This window comes from Solea senegalensis, linkage group LG15, assembly GCF_019176455.1.
Source record: "Solea senegalensis isolate Sse05_10M linkage group LG15, IFAPA_SoseM_1, whole genome shotgun sequence".
Lineage (NCBI taxonomy): Eukaryota > Metazoa > Chordata > Actinopteri > Pleuronectiformes > Soleidae > Solea > Solea senegalensis.
This window is the reverse complement of record NC_058035.1, coordinates 6948289-6972718: the sequence shown is the minus strand read 5'-3', so window position 1 is coordinate 6972718 and position 24430 is coordinate 6948289. Positions and strand designations below refer to the sequence as shown.

The window sequence follows — 24430 nt, the reverse complement described above, 5'->3', positions numbered from 1 at the left end:
AATCCAGATCCCCACCAAAATGTATTCCAAGGGTCATAACCTACTGTACATCCCTAGAAAATTAAATTAAAATCCTTTTTCAAAAGGCCCTATTTTTAAGAATTGGGGACATCTAATGCTAATGCTAGTACCGTTCTTAGCACTTTTAAGGGGAACAATTATTCCTACGCTTACAAGAAACGATGGACACACTTTTTTAACTGCTGTTTCCTCCTTCATTTCCATTGGTTTATGTATGAGCCATGCCAAAGATGATTTTCTGTCACGACGGACACATTTTTATTCTGATTCTGACAAACATATATCCTATCCTGCTTCCACGGTGGCCCTGAAGTGCAAATTATCACCACAAATAGGAAAACACAGCAAATAACAAAACACAAACGCCAACTAAACTAAACAGAAAATGCAACGACAAAACACAACGACAAAAGCAGGAACGTTTTATACACTTATGGTTAGTATGTTAAATTCCTGCAAATAAACCTTCCTAAATGTTAAACGCTGAGCCTTTAACTTTTTTGAGTTATTCCGTTTGCAGACAAACAGAATTTCTTTTTAGTGAAAACATAACGTCTTTGATGGAGATAAAAAATAAAACTAATCTTTCATCACTGCCTTTTTATAGCTTATCATACATACTGCTGGGTAATATTTAGAATATAGACCAGTCAATATTTCACTACTACATTTTAAAAAGTTTGTTTTTACTTGGGGTGTCCATCCTCAGCTGGAGGCCCCCCGCGGCTGTTACCGGTCCTCTGTGCACTACTTCAGCGGCCCTGTGCGGGACGGGACAATCCAGAGGAGGGACCGGAGGGAGGAGCAGCCTGGAACGGTGACGTAGGATTGGAATGAGGGAGTGAATGTTCCGGGTCAGAAACTGGACGGGAGAGAAAATTAACTCCGGGACGAGACGGAAAAAGCGAGAATGCTGCCCGCCTGTGCACTGAGATGTAGCCTGTGCTTTTTAAATTAAACGGGAGTGATTTTAACAGCGACGGGAAGTAAAGAACCAAGTACAGGGGAGAAGAAGAAGAAGAAGAAGAAAACAGGTGCCTTCAAAGTAAAGTGAGACAACGACGGAGAGAAATCCCCATGTTCGCCGCGACCTGACGAGCGTTAGCAAGCGTTGTTTACAGCTGGAGTTTCGGTGTTTAGTCGCTCGTGAGTATCGCTCGGCTTGTTGTTTGACGGTGAATTAAGTCCGGGACTGTCCCGTCGTAGCAATCTGTTGCATCCCTCCTTCCCACTCCTCCCCGTTGTTTGTTTATTTGTCGCACGAGTACGAGATTTATTGCCGCCTCCCCCGTGATGTTTCACTGTATCCCCCTGTGGCGGTGCAACCGTCATGTCGAGATGATCGATAAACGCCACTGCTCCCTGCTCTATGTGCCCGATGAGATTTATCGCTACGGACGGAGTTTGGAGGAGCTGCTGCTGGATGCCAACCAGCTCCGAGACTTGCCAAAGGTAAGCAGAAAACAGACCCACATTCACGGGCAGGCAGGCAGGCGGTGTACCGCAGCTTATTTTTGGTCACATGGAACGTGTCCCTCCGGTTTGAAGAGCCTTTGACACGGAGCTCTCCCCAACAGAGCTGATCAGACATCCCGTGAGAGTCTGAGGAGGACTCGGGGGACAATAATTATGCAAGATCTGCAAAGCAGGCTCACAGTGGAGGTGGAAACTTTTCCCCTGCTACACTTCCCACTGCTACAGGTTGACTAAGCTAGTCAGCGTTTGATCCCAAAACATTTTTATTTGAGTCCCATATGTCACAGTCCTGACATTGCGTCTTTTATATGTCAAACCTGTTAGGGCAGGTGATCCCACTCTGAGGTCAGAAATAACCCAGGACCGAATGGAGACAGCTTTGAACTTGTCATTTTATAATCATTGTAAGATATTACAAAATCACTTACAAAATTGTACCTTTACTGCTTTAAAGGGATAATTATGCTGACACTTAAAGGTCTACTATGGGAGCTTTGCCGTGCTCATTCAGAGTCAGATTTACAAATATATGAACCCAAAAAAGGAGCTTATTCACTGTTCAATTGGCAGCATGCACATTTACCACTGGTTATGTTTCTTATCTCATCGGCATTCTTTGCACACACATAGGTAAGGTACATGTTTAGTTAAGAAACAGAGCGCTTTTGCTCTGCACCCTCCAAGATCATCAAGCACCTTTCGGAGTGGCAGGGTACTGTCTGCCTCACCTTTGTGCGTTTTCATTGTTGTTTTATGTTCGATCGGGAAATCCAAATTTGTCACACACATTAATTAAAGATAATAGCCAGACTGATAAAAGTCTGGGTGTATAATAAACGTGTCTGCAAACATTATATTGGCGACACACAGAGAGACAGCCACAGGCACGCATGGATCAACCCGATGTGTGAGTGATAGCACAGTCCGTGGGGAGGCTCGCTGCTGCCGCACCTCGCATTTCTCACCTGTATTTGAACAGGAAATGTGCAAATTCAGGGGCCGCATGTCACTGTATGGAAGGCCAAAAGGGTCAGCCTGTGTCAAAGAGTGATGACTAAATGTAACTCCACCTTATTTTGCATTTGGGTTGAACTGCATCATGTACATTCTGTACCTGTGTAAGAGGAATTACTTTAGTTACCAGCAGATGTGATGCATATAAACGGCAGCTTTCATCACACAAACGTTCGCTGCAGTTTGATAGCTCATGCTGCACACATGATGTACCGACGAGGGCTATGGATGGCCATCAGTTGTCAGCAATGTGTCCAGGGTACAACAATTAGTGATATGTAATGGTGGGACTGCTGATTGTAACGAAGGACTCCGCAGCTCACTCCTTCCTTTCCCAAGTGTGTCAAACTACAGTGCCCTACTCATACCAGAAATGATGTCGCTCTTTCGCCTGGCATTAAAATGCATTTTTCTGTGTACATATAGCAATCGAATAGCGCTTCACCACATGCATTTACACCTGGTATTATCTGATCACGGTCATCCCCCTTTACATCACCTCTGTCTGCTGCCATGTCAACAACAACATCAATGATAGCCACACATTAAGTTGCACTATTGTATGGACTCATCTTTGCTTTTGAAGCAGGAGAAGAAGTCGTCGTTGACAAGCAGTTTTGTTGCAGCTGTCATGTTAGCTGTACTTGGAGCCACCAAGTACCTCCGCTCAGCGGAGACGCATCAGAGACACATCACATTTACACCTCTGTTCAATCTGGTCACAATGTGTCTTTGACCACCTCCTCAAAATCGTTTGGCAGATCGGATAACAAGCCGCCCTCATTTTTATTTACACTTGTATTTACAAGTGGTCAGGTGCTATCCGTTTGCAATCAAATCACAGAAAACGCATTTTAATGCTAGGTGTAAAGGAGGCCTTTGATTCCATTGTAAGCCATAGTTAGTCCATTTGGGTTGCATGGCAACACAAGATGGCAGCCTCTGTAAGGCAAGGCTCTTGCCTAAGTTGCACATAAAAAGCTTGTTGTAAGGCTACGCACACCACACAGTTTTTATTTTAAAGTAGTTATACATTTTTACAATCACACTAAGGGGTGACTCTAGTGCTCTCGATTAAGTAGGATATCAGCTCAAGATCCTGAGCTGGAGTCTTCTCATATCCTTACAGTGTATAGACCTACAGTGAGGGAAATAATGACTGACTTTTTGATTTCATAACATATTCCCTTTAACTTTTGTGGCCAAACCAGTTTTACTATTGAAGGCTCCTTCAGTTTCGCTCTGATGAGGTCCTGAGAAAACGGTGTTAAGTTATTGTCACTGTATGCTTCAAAGACTTTTGCTAATTTATTGGGTTTACAGCTGTTCCTGACAAGTGGAAAGACTTAGGGTCTTGTGGAACTGTCCTGACCTCGTATAACTGAAGCCATGTCGGGTTGCATGTTAAGCTGATAGGATTGAAGGACTTTTTGAAGGGCATTTCTTTCTGAGTTGTTTTTCATCTGAATGGAGCATACAGTGATTTGCACAGGAAAGAAAAGACAGCAGACTAAATATTTACAGCTTGCCATGCCCACAGAATTTGATGAAACAGAGATAGGGTTAGCAACCTCCCATGGTTGTGTCACACTGCTTACTTTGTCCACAGAAGAAAGGACAGGAACAGGTATTCTGACTGAAAACAAAGACAGCATTATGTGATTTGTTGTCGCCCCACTCGTGCAATGCTGATGCTAGCGTTTTCTAATGAATCGATGACCTAAATTGAAACATACAAGACCAATAAAATTATTCTACCTACACATCTGGCACACGGCACACCTGACAAACCAGTAGATGTTTAGTAGTTAACTCTCCATTCTTGTTTTCTGTCCATCGTGTGACTGCGAGGATGTGATTAGCAGGTGTACTCTTATTGTGAATACAGTTGTTGGACAATTCAGCAGTCTTTAGGCACTAGAAAATATTCTAAGTATGTTTTGAGAATATAGCGGTGGACGTTTTGCATGCCATCTAGAGGAACTGTTGATTGTGTTCTCTGGCATGTAAATAATGTCATCAATCCTTGCTGAGTGAGCCCAAGAAACGTCCAACTGGATAAACCTTTTTGTATCAGTTCACCCCAGTGCTCATTGTGTGGCTTCATCACATTTGCCTCGGAGGTGGTGAACTGAATAAATGCTGACCAGTTCTGCTTTATTTATTGTTGCATTGTCAATGGTGTGACGTGGCCTAGATGCAGTAACATACAAGACTCCAATCATTTCTTCCGGCAGGCAGATAAAAACATGCACAAAGGTGTGTTTTTACAGTAACAAGATGAGGCAAGTTGAATTTGAGGAGATGGCTTCATTAGTTTTGCAAAGAAAATCTACTGACCAAATCAGAGAGATATAAAGGTTTAGATTATTTAGTTTTACTTGCTAAGCCCCATTTCTCTTTTGCTTGTTTGTTTGTTCTGAGGGGGTGGGGACTGAATTGGCAAACAGTAAAGGTAATTTATTTTAGATTTTCTTAAGATTCATGTGACTAGTTTGCAAGGAGAAGTCATCGGGTTACTTACGAGCCGTGGAATTGAACTTGTCAAGGAGGAAGACTAGGAAAGCAGGAATAGCAGGCTGTTGAAATGTATAAAAGATTAATGTAGTTTCCAGTGTACCAACCCCCAGCAAAGCTTTAAGACTGAGTTTCTTTTCATCTGCATTGTGCTGGTATACTGAGAACATTTCTTATATTGACAAAGCAAAACATTACTCCTTTATCATGTTTAGATTTAGCATTAACTATTTCTCAAGTATAGAGGCCACATCTTCTGTGGTGAAAGGATTTTCAGTGAAGAAATAAATGAACGAATGAAACAAGCTGTCTGATATCTATATACGCCTCAATTTGCAGGATATTACATCAGGAATATTTTTGATAAACTAGGATGATTATTTAAATCAAGAAAGTTATCATTCTGAATGAAAACAATCAAATCTTCAGTTTATTTTCATGTTATTCAACTTCAGACTAGATATTTTATTCTGCTGGGCAAAACAGTTTTGTAAAGAAGGTTTTCTTGTGGGAGAAATTGTACTGGGCTTTATTTTGTAGATCAATTGATAAAATAAGAAATCTGCAGATGAATCTTTAAATAAAATCAAAATTGGTTGCAGCCAAAGTTCAATATAACTAACAGTCGTCTTTACCACCATTCAGGTCTTTCCAAAATGACATGTAATATTTGGTCTGAGACAGGAAGCTGCAGGGTTGGTGACATGTTTGAAGTGGTTAAGAAAGTTGGTGTGAATCCCATAGCAGAAACCTAGTGGTTGAACTAGCTAAGACTAGAAGATGTTTTTGGAAGAAAGAACTGTCATGGAGGGTAGAGCAGTTGTTTTTCACATGTGGCTGTGGTAGAGACGGTTGAAGTTAGCCTGTATTTTATTTAACCTTCCTGTTGAACTTCATTTGGAATCTATCTTTTAATCTATGTCAATGCGGGTTAGTTGTGGCCTGGCACATGCAGTGACATAGGTGCAGTATAAGAATGAACTTCTTTTTGAATAGGACACAGACATGTGTGTCTTGTGCCACATGAATATGTTAAGAGATTTTCTTGACGACTTGCACAGGTGTAATCCATGCACTCTCTTACCGAAATGCTAAGGGTGAAACTGAAGATTCAAACATTCACTTGGGAATTGAGAAAATGGTTAATGTATTCTCAACTCAGGCTTTTTTCTGGTTGTTGTGTGTCACACATGGGTGGTTGTTGGGGGCATGTTGCTCTATGACACTAACAAGAAGAACAAGTTTTCCTCTTCTGTCAGTAAGTTTGTGCTAAAGCTAAAGTTCTACATTTTCTATACTTCTCTTTATTGTTATCAAGCACATTAGAGAGCCAGATAAAAACATTTGATTGACATTTCTCTTAAGTCCCTGATACTAAGGGTTTCAAAGTATCCGTGTTTGCTTCTGAGTACTGTCATAAAAGAGAGGCGTAGCTCAAATAGAAAGTCTGAAAGTCGTAAACATATTGGCGCAATAAACCTTTTGCCTGAATTTGCACTCTTTTCGTGATCTGTCACACATCAGGTTAGATTTCTAAGTCTACACTAGCAGACTCCCTTGATGATATCATCAAGAGAGAGACAAATCTTTGAGTTGTGGACTGTCAACAGAGACTACAGTCACAATTAGGCATGGAACAGCTAAGAACTGGCTTCAAATTGTCTGAAACATGAGCATCATTTGCCTCTGATTCTATCAATATTTTTTTATCAAAGCCAGCATGTTTGTTCTGCACTTTGTTCACCCATGAACAATGATGGGAAAAAAATGCAGTGCTGGAAACTTTGTGACAAGGACAAGTCACGGCAGTGAGGAACAAATGGTTCAACGCATGGCTTGATTTCACAAATTCCTCTTTTACATCAAAACTAGCATATATATGCAGTTTTTTTTTTTTAAATGTGGGCAATCCCACTACAAGGCGATCAACTTGTTTCTCACTGACAGGAATTTGCCTTTCTGAACATACCAGAAACCTTTGCTACGACAGCGGGAATGCAACACACAATAGTAGAGTCCTGTGACAATGTTATACTTTTACCTCCGCTGTTCTTTAAAACTCATTGGCGGCTACTTATTTTCAGATTGCTGCTTGAACCATTGTTGTGCAGGAATAGGTTTTAGTGTCAGCATCTATACTACCAAAATAGAGTAGTAGAGGAAGAAACTAACATGTTCCTTCATTCATAGTTGTCAGTCTGTGTCTGTTGCAGTCCTTTGGGAGTGAATGTTGATTGTATTCCTTACCACTGCAGACAAGAAGCAGATGTTAGTGGGTTTTTTGACCAGTAGGCTTAAGTGATAGCTGTATGTCTGAAAAATGGTAAAAAGCGATTCGGTATGGGTTTAAATTCTAGGAATGCAATGTATTCACTCTGTACACAGTGATCTCGCAATCAAACAGCACATTTGTTATTGAGGGTAAAAAGTCTATGTTTAAATGTGACAGGATTGTGGATTTCTTTTCTTTGACCAAGACATACTCAATGAAAACAAATGGTGTTCAAATATTCTCTCATCCACTTAAAATAATGACAAGCTATTTCTATAGCAAATATGCAAACCTTTTTCTACACTGTGTCTACACTGAGACAGCAAGATAATAAAATAAACTGTGTGCAGGCCTACCTATGTTCTGGAAGAAAAAGACCTGATTAGGAATTGTAATAGAATCAGAAGGTGAAGATTACTTTAATATAAAATCTTTTCAATTCCTCGTTTTACAGTATGGTTTTTCCTTCGTAAGTGAAACGTGAAAGTGAAATTAAGGTGGTTCATTTGTGAAAGTTCAAACAGTCATTACTTGTAAGAACAGAGGTTTGTTTGCTTGATGAAATGATGGATTAGAGTTGTTTGAACTGTCTTAAGTCCTTGGAATGACAAGTGCATTTTGTAATAGGGTGGAGTTTGACTTTTGGACTCTTGGGCTTTATTTATTGTGCACACATTATTAAAATGTAGTCTGTATGTGCATTTGTTGCCTGAACACAAAAAAAAAGAAAAAAAAAGAAAACTTCACTGACACTAGTTCAGGTCATCAGTGTCGGCGATCATCTACGCAAAGTGAGACAGTCAGTACATTTCCATGCACAGCTAGCTAGCTAGCTAGTCAGTGGGGAATCCATTTGTTGACTCCTCCGCTACACTAGGTGGCGATACGACCCCTGTTAGCTTGATAACAGAAATAAAATTAATCTAAAATTAACATTTTATTGTTGTGGGTATCTTATTTTATCTTATGTGTATTGGCCTATTTTATTATTTGCGTGTTTAAGCTTGGAGGATGGAAATTGTGGTGCATGTGGAGAGTGTCCAGGTTAAGCTGGGGACACTAGACAGCTTTCACAGCTGTGTACTCATTCACCGATTTGAAATGACTTGGAGTACACACTAACTGACTGGTTTCAGCAGGTTTTTTTGACTGAAAAGTAATACAAATTTAAGTCTTAAATATGACCAAATGCCACAAAATAAAAGTACTAAACAATTCAAAACATTTATGTGGCTTTAACAGTAATGCAAGGATTATGAATGATTTGTGTACGGTACACATAGCTGAGAGTAGGTAAGCTCTTTCTGCGGTTAAGTTTAATCTTCACTAAACTGTATGCAGCTCCAGCACAGTGAGGTAATACTAAAAAAAGGAACTACACAGGTCTAGTTTTCTGTTGTTTTTTCAACTGTTAATGAGTGAAGTGTTCCCCTGTGAGATTTTAAGGCTTGGATTGCTGTCACTTACAATGACATGTTTTCATAAAAGTATAGGAAAGCAGCATATGACATACACAGATCAAAACACTGCATTTCTATAGTCATCCTCAGTGTTTGCATTAAATGATGACTCTTTATGGCCAGTAGGGGAAAATAAAGCAGAAGAAATATAAAGGCCAAAGGTAATGTTTTTCTGTTCTGTTTATGCCAAAACTTAGGGGAAGCTGAAGCAGCACTGTTAGCTACCTGCTTTGCCACCACACAAGCAAGGCTTTGCCTGCTCTTGTCATGGGCGTCAAGTATGTGCCTGTGATAATTGCTTTTGCCCTTGCCTTAGACAACTGTGCCAACTGGATATTCAATTTTTTAGAAACCGACAACAAAGGTGGACATTTGTACTTCTACCTTGCGGCATGTGATCAGTTCAGTTCTATGAGTGGTTGGTCCTGTTTGTTGTAGTCTTTGAGAAATTGCTTCCAGCTGAAACAGGCAGTGTTTGTCTGCTAATTCAATAGGCCCCCAGAGATGTTTGCTCCTATTTAAAATGCTGCAGCACAAATGGTGCCGTTAAAAGTAGATGCACAAACTAGCTCCTGTCAATAAATGTGGATTCTGCTGCTAGGTTTATTACTACTGACATATCCAACTGAAAAAAGCCAGAGGTAAAAAAGCTCCAAGTCAGTCTGAATGTATTTTTAAAATAAAATAATTAGGACTCCTTAAACCTCTGTCTTTCTTTTTAGTCAATTCCCTCAGTCCTCTACTGTCATTTTGGCTGCTTGCTATACAAATGCTATTATTGTTTCTCCTGATTTTAAGCAAACAAATGAGTGGACTTTTTGAGAATCTAAACATGGTGCATGTTATTGTAAAAAGACAAGTCAAACATTGTTCGAGATGTGGTTGTGACTTAAAGACCTAATTTGTATCAATATCTTTCCCTTGTTTCAGCCATTTTTCCAGCTGGTGAAGCTAAGAAAACTTGGCCTGAGTGACAACGAGATCCAGAGACTTCCACCAGAAGTAGCCAACTTCATGCAGCTCGTAGAACTGGACATCTCTCGAAATGGTAAGAAAAGCAAACGAGTGATATACCAGGTGCTGTGTTCAAATCTGTGAGAATATTCCTTTACAGTTGAGAAAGCCACCACTAAGTTCACCAATGAACGGCGCTGACAGATTTACTCCTCATTAGTGAAGCTTATGCAACAAATGAAGATGGAAAATCTGTGGTTTGCATTCGTCTGAATCTTTCAAGTTGTCGATATAAACTCAAAATTCCTTTAGCAACACTGGTGAGGTTTCTATAGCTCGTTCACACATCTGGTTGAAAAGGAAATCAAATGAGAATCAAAAGAAACTACAAACATTCATCATTACACTGTCCTGTTTGTTTTAAGCCCTGATAAAATTGTTGTACATTTGATTTTTTTTCTTAGTCAATAAGCGTAAGACCCGTACCATGGCACATTATTCCTGTCTTGCATTTTAAATGTATTATTTTGGCATGTATTGGATGACAACTTGCATATCGTGTTGTGCATTTATATTTGAATGTTCAAATATCATTGAAAAATGCAAAAGGTCATTTCTGTTTTCTGTTTTCTGTTATTCAGATATTATGGAAATTCCAGAGAGCATTTCATACTGCAAAGCCCTCCAAGTGGCAGATTTCAGTGGAAATCCATTAACAAGGTACTCCCACAGTTTATGTTGCTTTTTTACTTTTCGGAAAGGAACACTAATTATGAGTCATATTTATTACTTAAAGATCCTCTATAGCAAATTCAGCATTTCGTGTCTTCACATTGTATATGTTAGAAAATAGTGGCTGAGAACATATGTAATGTAAAAAATGATATATGTAGCATAAAAAATTATGGAGTCGAAACTGGAAGAAGTTTCTCTCCAGTAGTCTTTTCAAGAATGCACAAGAACCATAATTAGCATAACTCCTCCTCAAACATAGTGTCGATATAAAAACTCTCAGCACTTTTAACCGCGGTCTCCTGCACTGCTGCCTTTGTCCCACAAATGTGTCTTACCTGTCTATAAAAACACACAGAAAACCTCTGACACTTTATCTAAGTAGAGAAGACCAGAAAGAGGAGCAGACTCCTGCTGTGAGGCTGCAGGTGCTGCTGACAACGAGGAAGAGGAAGAGAGAGAGGGTGGAGGACTTCTGCTAAACTACCTCCGTTTATGTGCAATATGTCGTTGAACTACCACCAAAATGGTGAAAATTGTCGCTTCTCTACATGTTATCGGAGCGTTTTTATGTGAAGTTACTCGCTGACGAAACTGCGACGTTCGCGGACTCTGGTCCCCACTTGAGCAGGGAGACCAGAATAGTGTGCGACGGCTGTAGCAGCCACGCCCACACCGTCTCAGAGCAGAGAGTGAAGCTGATGTTTACATGATCTAAAGCATCATATTTAAACATTTGGTGACTTTTTTTAAATACTCAAATTTGGTGAGGTGGTGATTGACACATTTCCAAGGGATGTTTTTATGTCTTTACAGGGACTTTAATTGTGGTCTCTTTAAAAATAAAACCATATTTTTCTGAAATATTCATTTCCATACCCATTTTCCTATACTGTTTGACCTCCCGCTAAATAAAAAAGACCAAATTATCTAGATTAAAAGAAAATTATGAAATTTATGAAAATTAATTAAAAAAAAGTTTATTGATTAGATGGTTTTATGTTTACAATTTTGACAAAGTTTGTGTTTAAGGGTCACCTTCTGTTATTCCTCCCACTATGTACACTCATACAGTCTCTTCACAAATTGCAGCTTGTGTCTATAGATTGTATTTGTTTGTGTGTGGGTCAGACTAATTTGCATCCCAGCAGGGGCACAAACACATTGCTAGTTCAGTAGGCAGCAATAAATAGCGTTAGAAAAGGCATTGTTGCTGTTCAATACTTTTTAAGTGCACACATGCTCTCTCTCCCTCTCTATCTCTCTCTCTCACACACACACACACGCATACAAACAAAACACACTTTTTCCCACACTAGTTATCTAATTTTCCACTCTCTCCGCTTTAACAGTTTTATAGTAAAGGTCTAGTTACAGCTGGGGATTAGCAGGAATGTGCTGTCATTTTGCTTTGTCATAGATTAACGAGGTTATTTAAAGCCACACCTGTATTTTTTTCCATGTAAGATTTAGATGGAAAATTAGATGTTTTTCAAGCCATCTTTTATGAATTTGTCTTATATTTACAAACAAACGCTGACAGCTGACATTTCAGTGGTAGACATTGTGTTTATGTCAACAAGTGTTAGCTTACATGGAGCTCCATACTTGTGAGCAGGCTGCAGGTGATGTGTAGTCTGTTATTAATACTTGTTGATGGCTGTCTTGATCGCTGGCTCACATTTGTTCCAATAATTGTTTCTGGGGAGGAATACTGGGCAGACGTGGTCTGTTTTTGTTGTCTCGCCCACATTTATGTAAGCTTGTGAAAGACATTTTCGCGTGTGGCTTTCACTAAAATGGAGATAAGAGGAGCTCAAAGGCTGTAAGCATCTTTTGTTGTTGCCGTGATGGATCAAAGTGTGACCACAACTTGCACCCAAGTAGTCTGGCCAGCCCACTGTGCTACGGGGATAATGTGAGCACAAAAGAAAAGTTTTGTCTTGAAACAACCAGTGGGAAGACACTGGTCGGGATATGGTTGCTTTTCCTCAGAGTGAGAGAAACATGATCGATAGATGCCAATTTAATGCGATAGTTTATGGCAAAAATCAATGTGTATTTTATTGCGTGACAGAGAGAACTGAGCTTATAGAGGACATAAGTAAATGCAGCAAGTCATTTTTATTGTACAGTCAGTTTTAACATGAAAACTACACGTTTAAGCCAGAATGTCATCTTAAATATAGCTTATCTTTTCAGTGGACATAATGCCACATGGTCTCTATGTTTTCCTAATAATCAGTAATGATCTGCATCATTAATGTTGAACATATTACTTGACAAAGTCAAATTTTTTTTTTTTAGAATTCTGTGCTGGTGTCTCACATGCTGTGTTTTACTCGTAACAGGTTACCCGAGACCTTTCCAGAGCTGCGGAATCTAACGTGTCTTTCCATCAATGATATTTCATTGCAAGTTCTTCCAGAAAACATTGGAAAGTAAGTGCACACATTGTTTTGGTCACATTTGTCCTCAGCATGATGTCTTAATGTCCTCTTTACACAGAGCTTTATTACCAGAAGCCACATTTAAAGGTTTAATACACCCTCGTTGGTAGTCTGTGTTAATCTGAACAAACTGTAATTTAATTGTTCTTATGATATATGTAAATGTCCTTTTGACACCTCTTTATTCACTTATATCGTGAGATTCATCGACCTAAAAATGCAAGGAATGTCTGTCTGTTAATTGCATATTTGTCCAGCGGGTCTCTTGACAGTCTTCAACCTTGGCAGGTGATTTATTAAGGGCTCTTAATACGTGTGCAGTGCCAAACTGAACGTGAAGAGATATTGGAAATAATTGCAGGCACACTAGAATAATGACTTTTGTCACATGGTGCCTTGTGTCTCTGTCTGCGTTTCATTTATCTCACTCACCACTGTGTTTGTGGTTTGTTGAGAAAATAAATAAATTTGACTGAATGCTATAAAAATACGTAATTATTTGTAGTTGTTTTAATAGCAACAGTCTCTGAGTAAAAGCTAAAAATATACTTTACTAAGACAGCATTTCGTCATAGCTGATAGAAGTCATATAATATAAAATGTTTCCTGATCAAACACCTTTTTTTTTTTTTACACCTTCCACCTAAGTAGTTTTTTATAAACATAATATAAAACAACACCAACCAAGAGTTTGATAGCACTTGATTATTGATTACGACAGGGACACTCCCTCTGATGCTTCCAATGGTTATTGGTTGTGGTGTGGATGGCATATTTTAACCATTAGATACAGTGAGTGCTGAAATAGTTGGAGCTAAACTAAACAGACATTTGTCTCGGCTTGCTGTAGGGCCATAAATTAAGTACTATTGCTTAACCTCCCAGAGATAATACATGCATGGTGGAATTTTTTTATCGTGTTCACAAGTCAGGACTGCTGAATCTAAAATAACACTATGATAGATAGATTTTATTCAAGACACCCTGTGCATTTTTTGATTTAACTCCATACAATTTAATTTTGTAACTTTGTCGTGTGCGGAAGCTTTGTCGTTTTCCAGATATTTCCTCTGTTTGTTGATTTTAGAACATTAACAGTCTTAAAAACCTTCAAATAATAACTATAAAATCAAACTGAGATTAAAATTCTGGGTTTCGTTGAACTGAATATTGCTTTGTAAATATCCTTAATAATGTGTGTGTTGTCTGCCGTCTTGAAAACCATCTGCTTCTTATTAATGTACATAGTTTATTGCAATGTCCTTCCAAAAAACTTATTTAATTACAACTATGCTTACTTGTCATTTTGGAGACTAAGTGGTTGACTTATGTTTCTCATATGACTACAAACCGAGCATGCAGTGGATGAGGGCTGGGACTGTGCATGTGACTGATTTACATTATTTTGAATGCCATATACAGTTTTTACGACCAAACAAGTCACTCAAAGTTCAAGAGATCTCACACCCATTCCTCCGCGGTACGGCATGTGCCTCGCATATGTGTTTTTATCTTCCTTACGTAATCTGTGACTTGTAGCCTGCTCGCTATCTCGAGAAGGTAATGAAAGCCATGATGCAGTTGGAGCGACATTTTGTCTTTAGACAGAGATAAGATAAATATTTACATCATTTCATCTCCTGAGATGGCAGTGTTTTCTGTCGGAACAGGAAAAAGGGGGCATTTACAGAAACATGAGACACTTGATGCTGCTTGGAGATTGTTTACATCTTTCAGGTGACCTCTATGATCAGTTAAGTAGACAGACGAGTTTCGAAAACACTGTCAGCCAATCTTTCGAGCTGGTCGTGTACAGATAAAGACGCTGACATACATGTCTGTGGTATCGAACTTCCTCTGTGTCCTCTCATTGAAAATGTGTTCTTCGATGTCAAATCTTGGTACCCAAGGAGTTAATCTTATCAGAGTCAGTGAGCCAATAAGCATGCAGCATGCTGTTTGCCTTCGATGTAACAGTGCTCATGATTTGCTGCCTTGAGGCGAGCAGGAATTTACTACCAGAAATGGGCCCCGTTCCTCAAACGAGAGGAAGATGGGGCTTAACGTGTGTGTCTGTGTCTGTCTGTGTTGTGTTTAGAAATTTAACAAAAGGCATGGTTCAGGAATTGGTATTGAAGTCCATATATTTTGATTCACTAAGATACCTGCAAGGTTTATTAACTCCAGTAAAGGCTTTAGAGAGGAGTCATGATGATAATGTGATTTGTTGGTTACGGCCCAAGAAAGACGTTATTCAATTTTGGATGTGATTCATATACAGAAACTGGGCAGCCCTGGTGGATGTTTGTGCTCTCCAAGTGCTTTCTGTAGTTTAGTTTGGGTTCTGATTAACAACGTGGACTTTGTGCTGTACTTAGTGGCTGTTGCCATAAACATCCCCCTATACTTGGTAACATGTACAGCATGGAGCATTGACAAGCAGCACTGCACAGTACTTTGGTCCATGGTAGTCATTGAGCACGTTTTGCTCTTCCTTTAAACCAGCAGTTGTTTATGCTGCTGAAGTTTAAAGGCCTTGATAAGGCGGACACACCTCTAAAGTACTTCCTGTTCTCAGATATTTGAGCGTAATCAGACACTGTGCAGCCATATTTATCTCTCAATAAAACGTCTTGTTTTATTAAACATTGTAGAACATTGTGCATCAGTAGAAGTTGTAAATAAACTACAGTTTGTGTTTTCATGGCATTTTCAGATGCTTTTTTTTTTTTTCCACAATAATGATCTTTCCTTTTGCCTGTTATTACAGCCTTTCCAACTTGATCTCATTAGAACTCAGAGAAAATCTGCTCACATTCCTTCCAGAGTAAGTATTTAACTAACTGCATTAAGTTAACTATTTGTACATATAAAGGAAAGTCTTTATAGTACATTTATTTACCTGGTTAACAGAGGGTAATAAGTTGTTTCCTTTCCTTTTGCATATGTCAACCACAGGTCGCTATCGTTGCTTCGTAGACTTGAAGAGCTTGACCTCGGAAATAATGAACTATATTGTCTGGTAAGTGTTTGTATTTCTCTGGATTCTGGTACGAGTTTGCTTGTTTTTTTTTTCAGAAGAATGACACCGAGCCAGTCACAGTCGGAGCAGAACAAAACTTTTTCCCATTTCCTTGTACTTGGCATGTCCAAATAGATTAGCATCCCTCGAGAACAGCTTTCACCTCTTATCACGCAGATGGGAGGATGACCATCTGCTTTGAGCTGTGGTTTTAAGTTGTAATCTTACGTGAGCCGTCTCACTCTGATGGTGAATGATTTACCCTCAGATCAGGCGCAGCTACACTGCAAAGAAATGGCTTTTTACTAGCTTTACTGTGTGTTTCTTCCTCCAGTTTAGTGTACAATGAACATAGGGATTTGCTTTTTTGTTTTATACTCAGCTGTGATAATTAATGTTTTGCCGAAGGGCCACAACAAGCGTAACGTCATCTTGAAAACAGCTGTGTGCAGCACAAGTTTTTATTAACCAATCATTTACTATGGATGAATGTTTGTGACACAATGAACAAAATACGTTAGAAAGTTGAACAGGAGCAGAAACAGTAGCACATGATGAGGATTTACACAGCATCGCACACTTCATGATTCTGTGCACTTGTTCAGCGATATTCTCATGAACAGACGTCAGTCTGAGATGCCACTTTTAAACAATCTGTTTAATTAATGGTTAATGGGTAATCAGTTAATTATGAACGTCCTTCGAATCTGAGACTTGCAGGTTTTATCTTCATGCATTTCTGTTCATCTTTCAGGGCTTCTACTTCCACTTTTCTGCCCCTGGCTGTGTTTTCACACCAGGAGTTTGGATTAAATGTAGATAAAATAGAATAAATAGTCACTAATATTGTTTGCTTTGTCTTCTTATGTCGTCTCTGTTCCATTTTCCTGGCTCTCTCACTTGCTGCATTCCCTCTTCCCTCCCACGTAGCCGGAGTCAATAGGCGGTCTTGTCAGCTTGAAGGACTTATGGCTTGATGGAAACCAGTTGGCTGAAGTACCTGCAGTAAGCTATACTTCTTCTTTCATATATATGTTCTTATTGTCTTTATAGTAAAATATAATATCACTCTTTTATGTAGTCATTTTTATTGCTGTATAATAATTTGTGTTTGAACAAAGAACATGTATTTGTTAAAAAATACAATCAGAAAATACTGACAAAAAAACCCATCCAATTTCATTAGCATTTAAAATCAGCATTTCTTTTTTAATTTTGCAAAGGCAAACCCTGTGTAACACATAGCAGCAGCTCTGCAGAGTGGATGAAGTCATATAAGGGTCCATATAAGCCCATCACCCTCAATATAAATGTAAATATCGGTCTTGTTTTTCGATGGAATGCAAATGTTTCACGTTATGCCAAATAATATGTTCTGTGTGCCATGTGTTTGTCCTTGATATTAAATGCATAGACAGCACTGAGTCCCCTCATGTATTTGTTGTCATATTGCTGTAACACAAGTGTTTGTTTACCACACATCTCTGCTGTGAACCTCAGGAGATGGGCAGTATGAAAAGCCTGGTGTGTCTGGATGTGTCGGAAAACAAACTGGGGCACCTACCCGAGGAACTGGGAGGTCTCCTGGCACTAACTGACCTGATGGTGTCACAGAACTTCATCGATGCTCTACCTGATAGCATTGGTAAACATGTGAATTATCACATTGTCCTTATTACCATGATTATTTCTTGCATGCATATCTTGAAAATGTTTTTACAGGATTATTTAAAAAGGTTATTTCTTACAAATGGGAAAATATTGTTATTACCTTTTAAAATATGGTATTTTCAAATGAAACCTAAGAAGCTGCATGCCCTGAATGTGGTAAACGAATGCATCCCTCAGGAGGTGATCTGTTTAAACCCCATTTAATCATTTGTGTAAAAGAGATCAAACTCACTTTCCTGTAAAATAAACTGAAAACAAGCCAATAATAGAATTTTAACCAACGTACATTTTTCACATTATCCTAGACGTCTAACATATATTTTTCCTACCCTGCAGGAAAACTACGGAAACTTTCTATCCTGAAAGCTGACCAGAATAAACTAACTTATCTTCCAGAGAGCATTGGCTACTGTGAAAGTCTAACTGAACTTGTGCTCACAGAGAACCATCTACAGGTTGGTTTTTATCTCTATTATCTACTCCAAGGCACATGCTGTACTGTGTGTGCTGCTGCATCTACTGCATCTGTTTAAATTGACATTTGGAAATATATTGAGAGAGAATAAGTGGACGTGGCTTTTTGGAGAATTTAACCACCATGTATCCGAATGAACTCATTCACCAACCATGTTTTCAAATGTGTATTATTTCTAACAACCATTTTATTAGTTTGAGGTATTCTTAATGGTATAGTTTAGTTATATTTGTTTAGAATCTCATCATTTTATGGATAGTTTGACCAATGGGACAACTGCAACACGTTCTTTTAAACAGACTTAGGTTAATAGGTTTTTATTTGGTTTTGAGCCAGCAAATAATCTCTCTAACTGTAATGTTTTATTCATCACTAGAGTTTACCAAGGACTATTGGGAGATTGAAGCGTCTTTCCAACTTCAATTGTGACAGAAACCAGCTAATGTCTCTGCCTAAAGAGGTAAGCTTTATTTTTATTTTTTATAAAATTTGATTGTCCATTGACCCGAAATGTGAGAATGAAACGTTGTGGATAGGAAAGGGGGCTTTCTTTAACACCAGTAGTTATGCACAATGTGAAGTTTAGGGTTGAAATTCCCAGAACCAAATATTGAAATGAATCAAACCAGACTCAACATGGTCATTGTCAAACATGTGCTGCATTGAACACAGATCTACAAAACATGAGCTGTAACACTTGTTGCCTGGAGGTGGTGCAAGTGTCAAAGTTAACAGAAATTATTGATCTTCGTCATCATCTTCATTATCATGTCAACACTGCCGATGTTAGACAGGAACTGCACTTCTCCTTCTTCTTAGTCATTGTTCTTACAAACGTCAATTTTGCTGATGCCTGTTATTAATACACTGACTGATATGTTGTCATTTGTCTGCAGTTCTTCTTTAATGCAACTGTTTTTGAGTGAATTTGAGATGTTTTTTATTGTCTATCTTAAGTTCATTCATGTACTGGACCAACAATGCTCCATGTTGTGCTTTTCTCGTCTCTCTGTTTTTTCACTGCTCGCTCCAGCTCTGACTGAGTGTCTCTGTTTTGTTTTGTTCTGTGTGTGTGTGACGCGAGTCTCTAACCTCTTGTCTGTTTAAGTGATGCCACGCCTGATAGAAGGCTTCATCAGAAAGGCTTCTTTAGACCTTGTACAATGGCCCCTGTGTCTACTGTTGCAAAGACTGCACTGTCTCTTAACAATCTTAGTGTAACCATGGCCCATGTATTGATGTGTGCTTTGCTGTGATACTTGACCATTGGCTCAGTTTTATTGACCCTGTTGTTTGCTGATTTAGTTTTGTTTTGTTTCCTATTTTTAAATTGGTGATTTAAGACCTTTAGCTTTGTTTATTGTTTATATTTAATTTGTGTAAATGATGACATTAACCTGCTCCTTTTCTGTAACACTGCTGGACTCCTTCTGCCCATCATGTCTTTGCTTCGTCTGGCCACCGGGACTAAATATTCCTACCTTTAGAACCCTCTGCTAGTGTCAGAATGTATAGACATTAAATTTTACTTAATTATACTTCCATTATCCAGACTGAATGGAAAAATCCCCCTGGGATCTCTTTGGATGTCTTTATAGTCTGTATAAGTTTGTGTCTGTGACTGACATGCAGCCTAACCACAGTGTTTCCTCTGTTACATAGATCGGTGGCTGCAGCGGGTTGAATGTCTTCTGTGTACGAGAGAACAGGCTGACGAGGATACCGTCAGAGCTGTCCCAGGCCACAGAGCTGCATGTGTTCGATGTCTCTGGAAATAGGTAACATATGCAGGAGGTGGACAGACAAGTTCAAACCAACTAATCAGTAAAACACATGTCCTCACTTATCTTAGCATTCCCCATCCCCTTAACCATCACTTCTAAGTCCCTAACCCCCTACTGTGACCTAAAGTCACTTCTAATGGTAAACCTAAAACCAATTCTTAATCCTGAAAAGGCCCAGACAAAAATGTCCCCACAAAGATAGGTTTGTAAGTTCACAAAGATATAAATACAAATGCACACACAGACTAGTACACCTCTGTGTCAGGGCAGTGTTTCTGTTCCTCATAACGACAAAACGAGTTTCTCACCCTAACGCAAGACATGACAAGTGTTGTGAAGATAAGGAAATACAAACATTTAGGTTATCTTGAGGTTTCTTTATATATGAGTCAGTGAGTGATACATGTCCCTCCTTTTAGGCTCACACACTTACCGATGTCACTGACCACGCTGCGGCTGAAAGCTTTGTGGTTGTCCGAAAACCAGTCGCAGCCTCTCCTCACCTTTCAGACCGATGAGGATCCCGAGACGGGCGAGAAGGTGCTCACCTGTGTGCTGCTGCCTCAGCAGCCATGTGAGGCCGACAACAAAGGTAAACCTACAAGGAAAACCTGCAGGCTCCGTCCACTCTGGGGCAGTGTTTTTGGTCTGAATTGGCAGAAATGAAGACGCAGATACCTGCATTCACTCTGTGATCGATTCTCATCGACCGTAACTTGACTGTCACTCAGTTTTAAACTTTTTTCACCTTTTGTTGTCGAAGAACAGGAATTCTTGCTGTGAGTTTTTATTGCTGTTGCTTCGCAGTTTTTTTTTTAAACTGAGCAAACAACTGCTGAGAAGAAAATCTGCTTTCTCTTTTCCCTGGCAAGCGTATACCTCATGTAACTGAATGGACATGGGATATGTGCTTTTAGTTGTGTTAATATTGATGCATATTGATAGGTCTAAATATGGAGCTGAAATGAAAATATACTATGGTTGTAGCCTATAGATTGAATTGAAGATAGAATGACTTTATTCCTCCCCCAGCTCAGTTAAGAGATGAGAATAGAGTGAAAATAAAAATAAAAATAGGATAAAATAAAATAAAATACAATAAAATACAATACAATACAATACAATACAATAATAAGAAAATTACAAAAAATAAAAAAGATAAAATTACACTCTAATATAAACTCAACCTGTATTTCTTTCATTTTTGTGTACGTCATGTACCGTATGTGCAGCATCATTGCCCCCATGCTCAAATGGGACATTTCACTATTATTCATTATCATCTCCTATGTATGTAGTGCCCTGCAGTTTTGGTGACATCATCACATGATCTGCTCAGAGAGGCAAAGTGTGTTCCGTGCCCTCTGATCCTTCTTCGCAGTATCTGCCGGTTATGAGGTCCTGTAAGGGATCACAGAGCCTGTGATACATCAGGCCCCCCTCCTGTCCCTTAGGGCCCTCCTTGGTTATGTTTTTCAGAAATGCAGTGGATTGGACGGCTAAAGAGGCTTAGCAGAATCTGGCCTGTTGCCAGTAAAAGCTCGCCCACTGGGTGTAGACATGCGGCTGGCGGCTGGCTCTATCGCTGCCTGATACAACGCTTAGCTGCAGGTTTTTTTTTATTTATTTATTTATTTATTTATTGCTGTCGTCCCGTCCACTGACTTGCTCATAAATACGTGGCTTATTTTGAATTTGCTAAAATTTGCTATTTTTTGCATTAGAAAAGATGTTTGTTTTTCCCTTTTTTTAAAAAAGAAATGACACATTTATTCATACATTTTTTGTGACAGGCCGTCTCTCCTGTGGGAGAGATGCAGATGTAAGACAAGTGGAGGCTGAAACTGAAGTTGGGGGCAGGGAAGATTGTGTCGCTGTAAGCCTGTGACTAAGCTGGGATTTGAAACTGTGATCTGGCAGTTTCTCTCACAAGCGCCGGGCTCTGTGACAGCTTTTATTTCTTGACTTGGCAGATTGTTGAGAAACAGTCACAACCACTTTATTGATGTTAACCTGCTGTAACTCACCTAATGTCATTCTGAGCACTTTCCTGCAGGCATTTTCATACAAATGGTGTTGGCTTTTTTTCCCAGGTTCTGATAAACTTGCCCGATTTGGAGCCCTGGAGAGCCTCGTAAATGACATGGCAGATGACACGTGGGACAACAAAGCCGTGAACAGGACCAGTGCTATCCACTTCCTGGATGATGATGATGATGATGAGGATGATGGAAAGGTGAGAGCAGCGAGCTCGAGGGCACAGCAATGAAAGCAAAACAATGTAACACAGCTGTCAAAGGGCATGTCTGAAGATCTTTCTACTTTGTTATTATCATTATTATTATTATTCACTCACTCACTCACTCACTCACTCACTCACCTACCGCTTTATCCTCCCCATGAGGGTCGAGGACTCCACCACTTAACCCTTCCTAGCATTCACATACTAGAAAGGAATTTTGTGTAGAAAGCTTCCACTTCAAAATGCAAAACATAGTTAGTTTATTTTTATTTTATTTATTTTGTCACTTCAGGCTTGCTGTAGAAATATGGTGGCCTCTATAGAGCAAGGTCCTGGCCTTATTACATTATTTTGAAGCAGACATTCTTATGGCTAGTAGACTTAACTTTCTGCCAACAAACCCTCTTAAATATTACACACTTGACCTTTGACATTTTGTTGTTCTGCTGGATGTGGTTGTAATTATTAGGCAACTTGTTCCTAACGCCTCTTTCACACTAAACCTAGGATTTGAAGGAGTGTGAACTGTGACATCACAGATGTGCCGAAAACAAAAGAACTGTCAGTGGTGGTCTCTCTTTAAATCATTTCGATGATCTGATGATTGACATTCCAGAGTTTTAGAATGTAACGGCTATGCAAATGCAAGAAGATGAGTGTGCGTAATGATGCAAACGGAGCAGACACAGAAGAATAAGCTGATAAAAACATGTATTGCATAGTCATTAAAAATCTCCACTGAAAAAAACAAACAAAAACAGTTTAAAATCTGGCATTAAGCAGGTTGTTTGACCAGTGGGAATGAACTATAACGAAGGTATTTGCTGTAACTTTCTTCTGAGACTGAGGCTACATGTGTGCATTCTGAGCAGAGCAAAATTGTTTTTCTTCCCTCCACACAGGGAACTCTACTGCGGCGGGCCACGCCTCACCCCGGTGAGCTGAAAACGATGAAGAAGGCGGCCGAGAACCTCCGCAACGACCTGAATGCTGCCAAAGGCCTGGACTCCAACAAAAATGAGGTCAATAACGCTGCAGATGGAGTGACCACGTCTGTGTGACCTTTACCTCAGAGATCTGTTGTTTTTTTTTTTACCTCCTGTGTCTCACCGTGTCGTCCTGCACAGCCCCTGCAGCCCCCATTTTTTTCTTTTACCTACAAACCCTGGTGTGGCCTACCCCCCCTCCAATTCAACCCTGGGACGCCTGTAACCTTGCTCCATGTCCAGTCCTGTGTAAACGCGCGTTTGACTCCGCTCTACCCGGCCGCTGTGCCTTCCTCTTTTCAATTAATGTCCACAGCAATAATCTGCACAAAGACGCTTCTTTTAAAAGATATTTTAAAGATTAAAATTTTTTTTATTTTTTTTTTCAAAAAGCCTCTTTTTAAAAAAATATACATTAGGTAGTTGCACTATTATAAGTCTTTATAATATGGTCAAACCTTTTTAAATGTATTATATATTTGTTCTATATCTATTTTTAAAACACTGGGTAAATATTTCTTTTTACATTTTGAGCAAACATAAAGGCAGGAGTTTTTGGACCTACTGATTTAAGGATTATTGTATAGTCTTTTGTGAATATTGATACTTTTATACTTTTTGGCAGCTCAGATGTAAATACAAATGTATAGTAAATTTCTTAAACAGATTTTTAAACCTTTTCTTCTCTGTTTCAAACTTGGTTCTTTCTTTCTTTTTTCCTTCCCTTTTGAAATCAATCACAAACAAAACACAGCCACTAATGTCTTATTCAAATCATATAACTATTTTAATTGGGTGAGTGGATGGCCTTGAATCTAGTCCTGTATTTTGGATAATAAATCGGTTTACTTAATTGATTAAGTTTGGGTAAGTTTAAGTACCGCCCATCGAACGTAAATTAGTTATCTGCAATGTGCTATTGCAGATATAAATGATATAAATATTATTTATGTGTTGTGCTTCACTGCTTTGCAATATTCTTTAAATAGATGCCAAAACCAGCTGTGTTTTTATTTTATTTTTCCCCCCTTTTATGCACAGTAATGTTAACAAAAATCATCAGACATTTGGTGACATCCGATTAAAAACAAAGTTGCTAGAAGTTCAACTTTAATTCACATCTCCCCCCTTTTTTCTGATCTCATTCTTTTATATGGTACATGATAAGTTGTAATAATTTGTTTTAAACTTGATTGCAAAAATGGTGGACCAGAGAAATTGGTTGAAGTGTTTTAAAGGTTTATGTTTTTAATTATTTTTCTGATCAAACTGCACAAGACAGATCTCAGACAGATCTGGACAACCTTTTAACCACTGATCAATAAAATGAGTGCAACACCAAACAACGTGCTTG

The 24430-nt window shown here is 39.0% G+C and overlaps 1 protein-coding gene across 1 annotated transcript; it reads left to right on the top strand.

The window, feature by feature from the left end:
* Positions 1-864: 864 nt before the first annotated feature.
* Positions 865-24419, top strand: lrrc1 (leucine rich repeat containing 1). Its single transcript, XM_044046343.1, has 14 exons — positions 865-1473; positions 9691-9808; positions 10356-10434; positions 12798-12887; positions 15667-15723; positions 15855-15918; positions 16849-16923; positions 17419-17563; positions 17926-18044; positions 18441-18524; positions 19727-19842; positions 20268-20440; positions 21942-22084; positions 22993-24419. The coding sequence occupies exons 1-14, from the start codon at positions 1315-1317 to the stop codon at positions 23149-23151; spliced, it is 1581 nt and encodes a 526-aa protein (XP_043902278.1). The 5' UTR covers positions 865-1314; the 3' UTR covers positions 23152-24419.
* Positions 24420-24430: the final 11 nt, after the last annotated feature.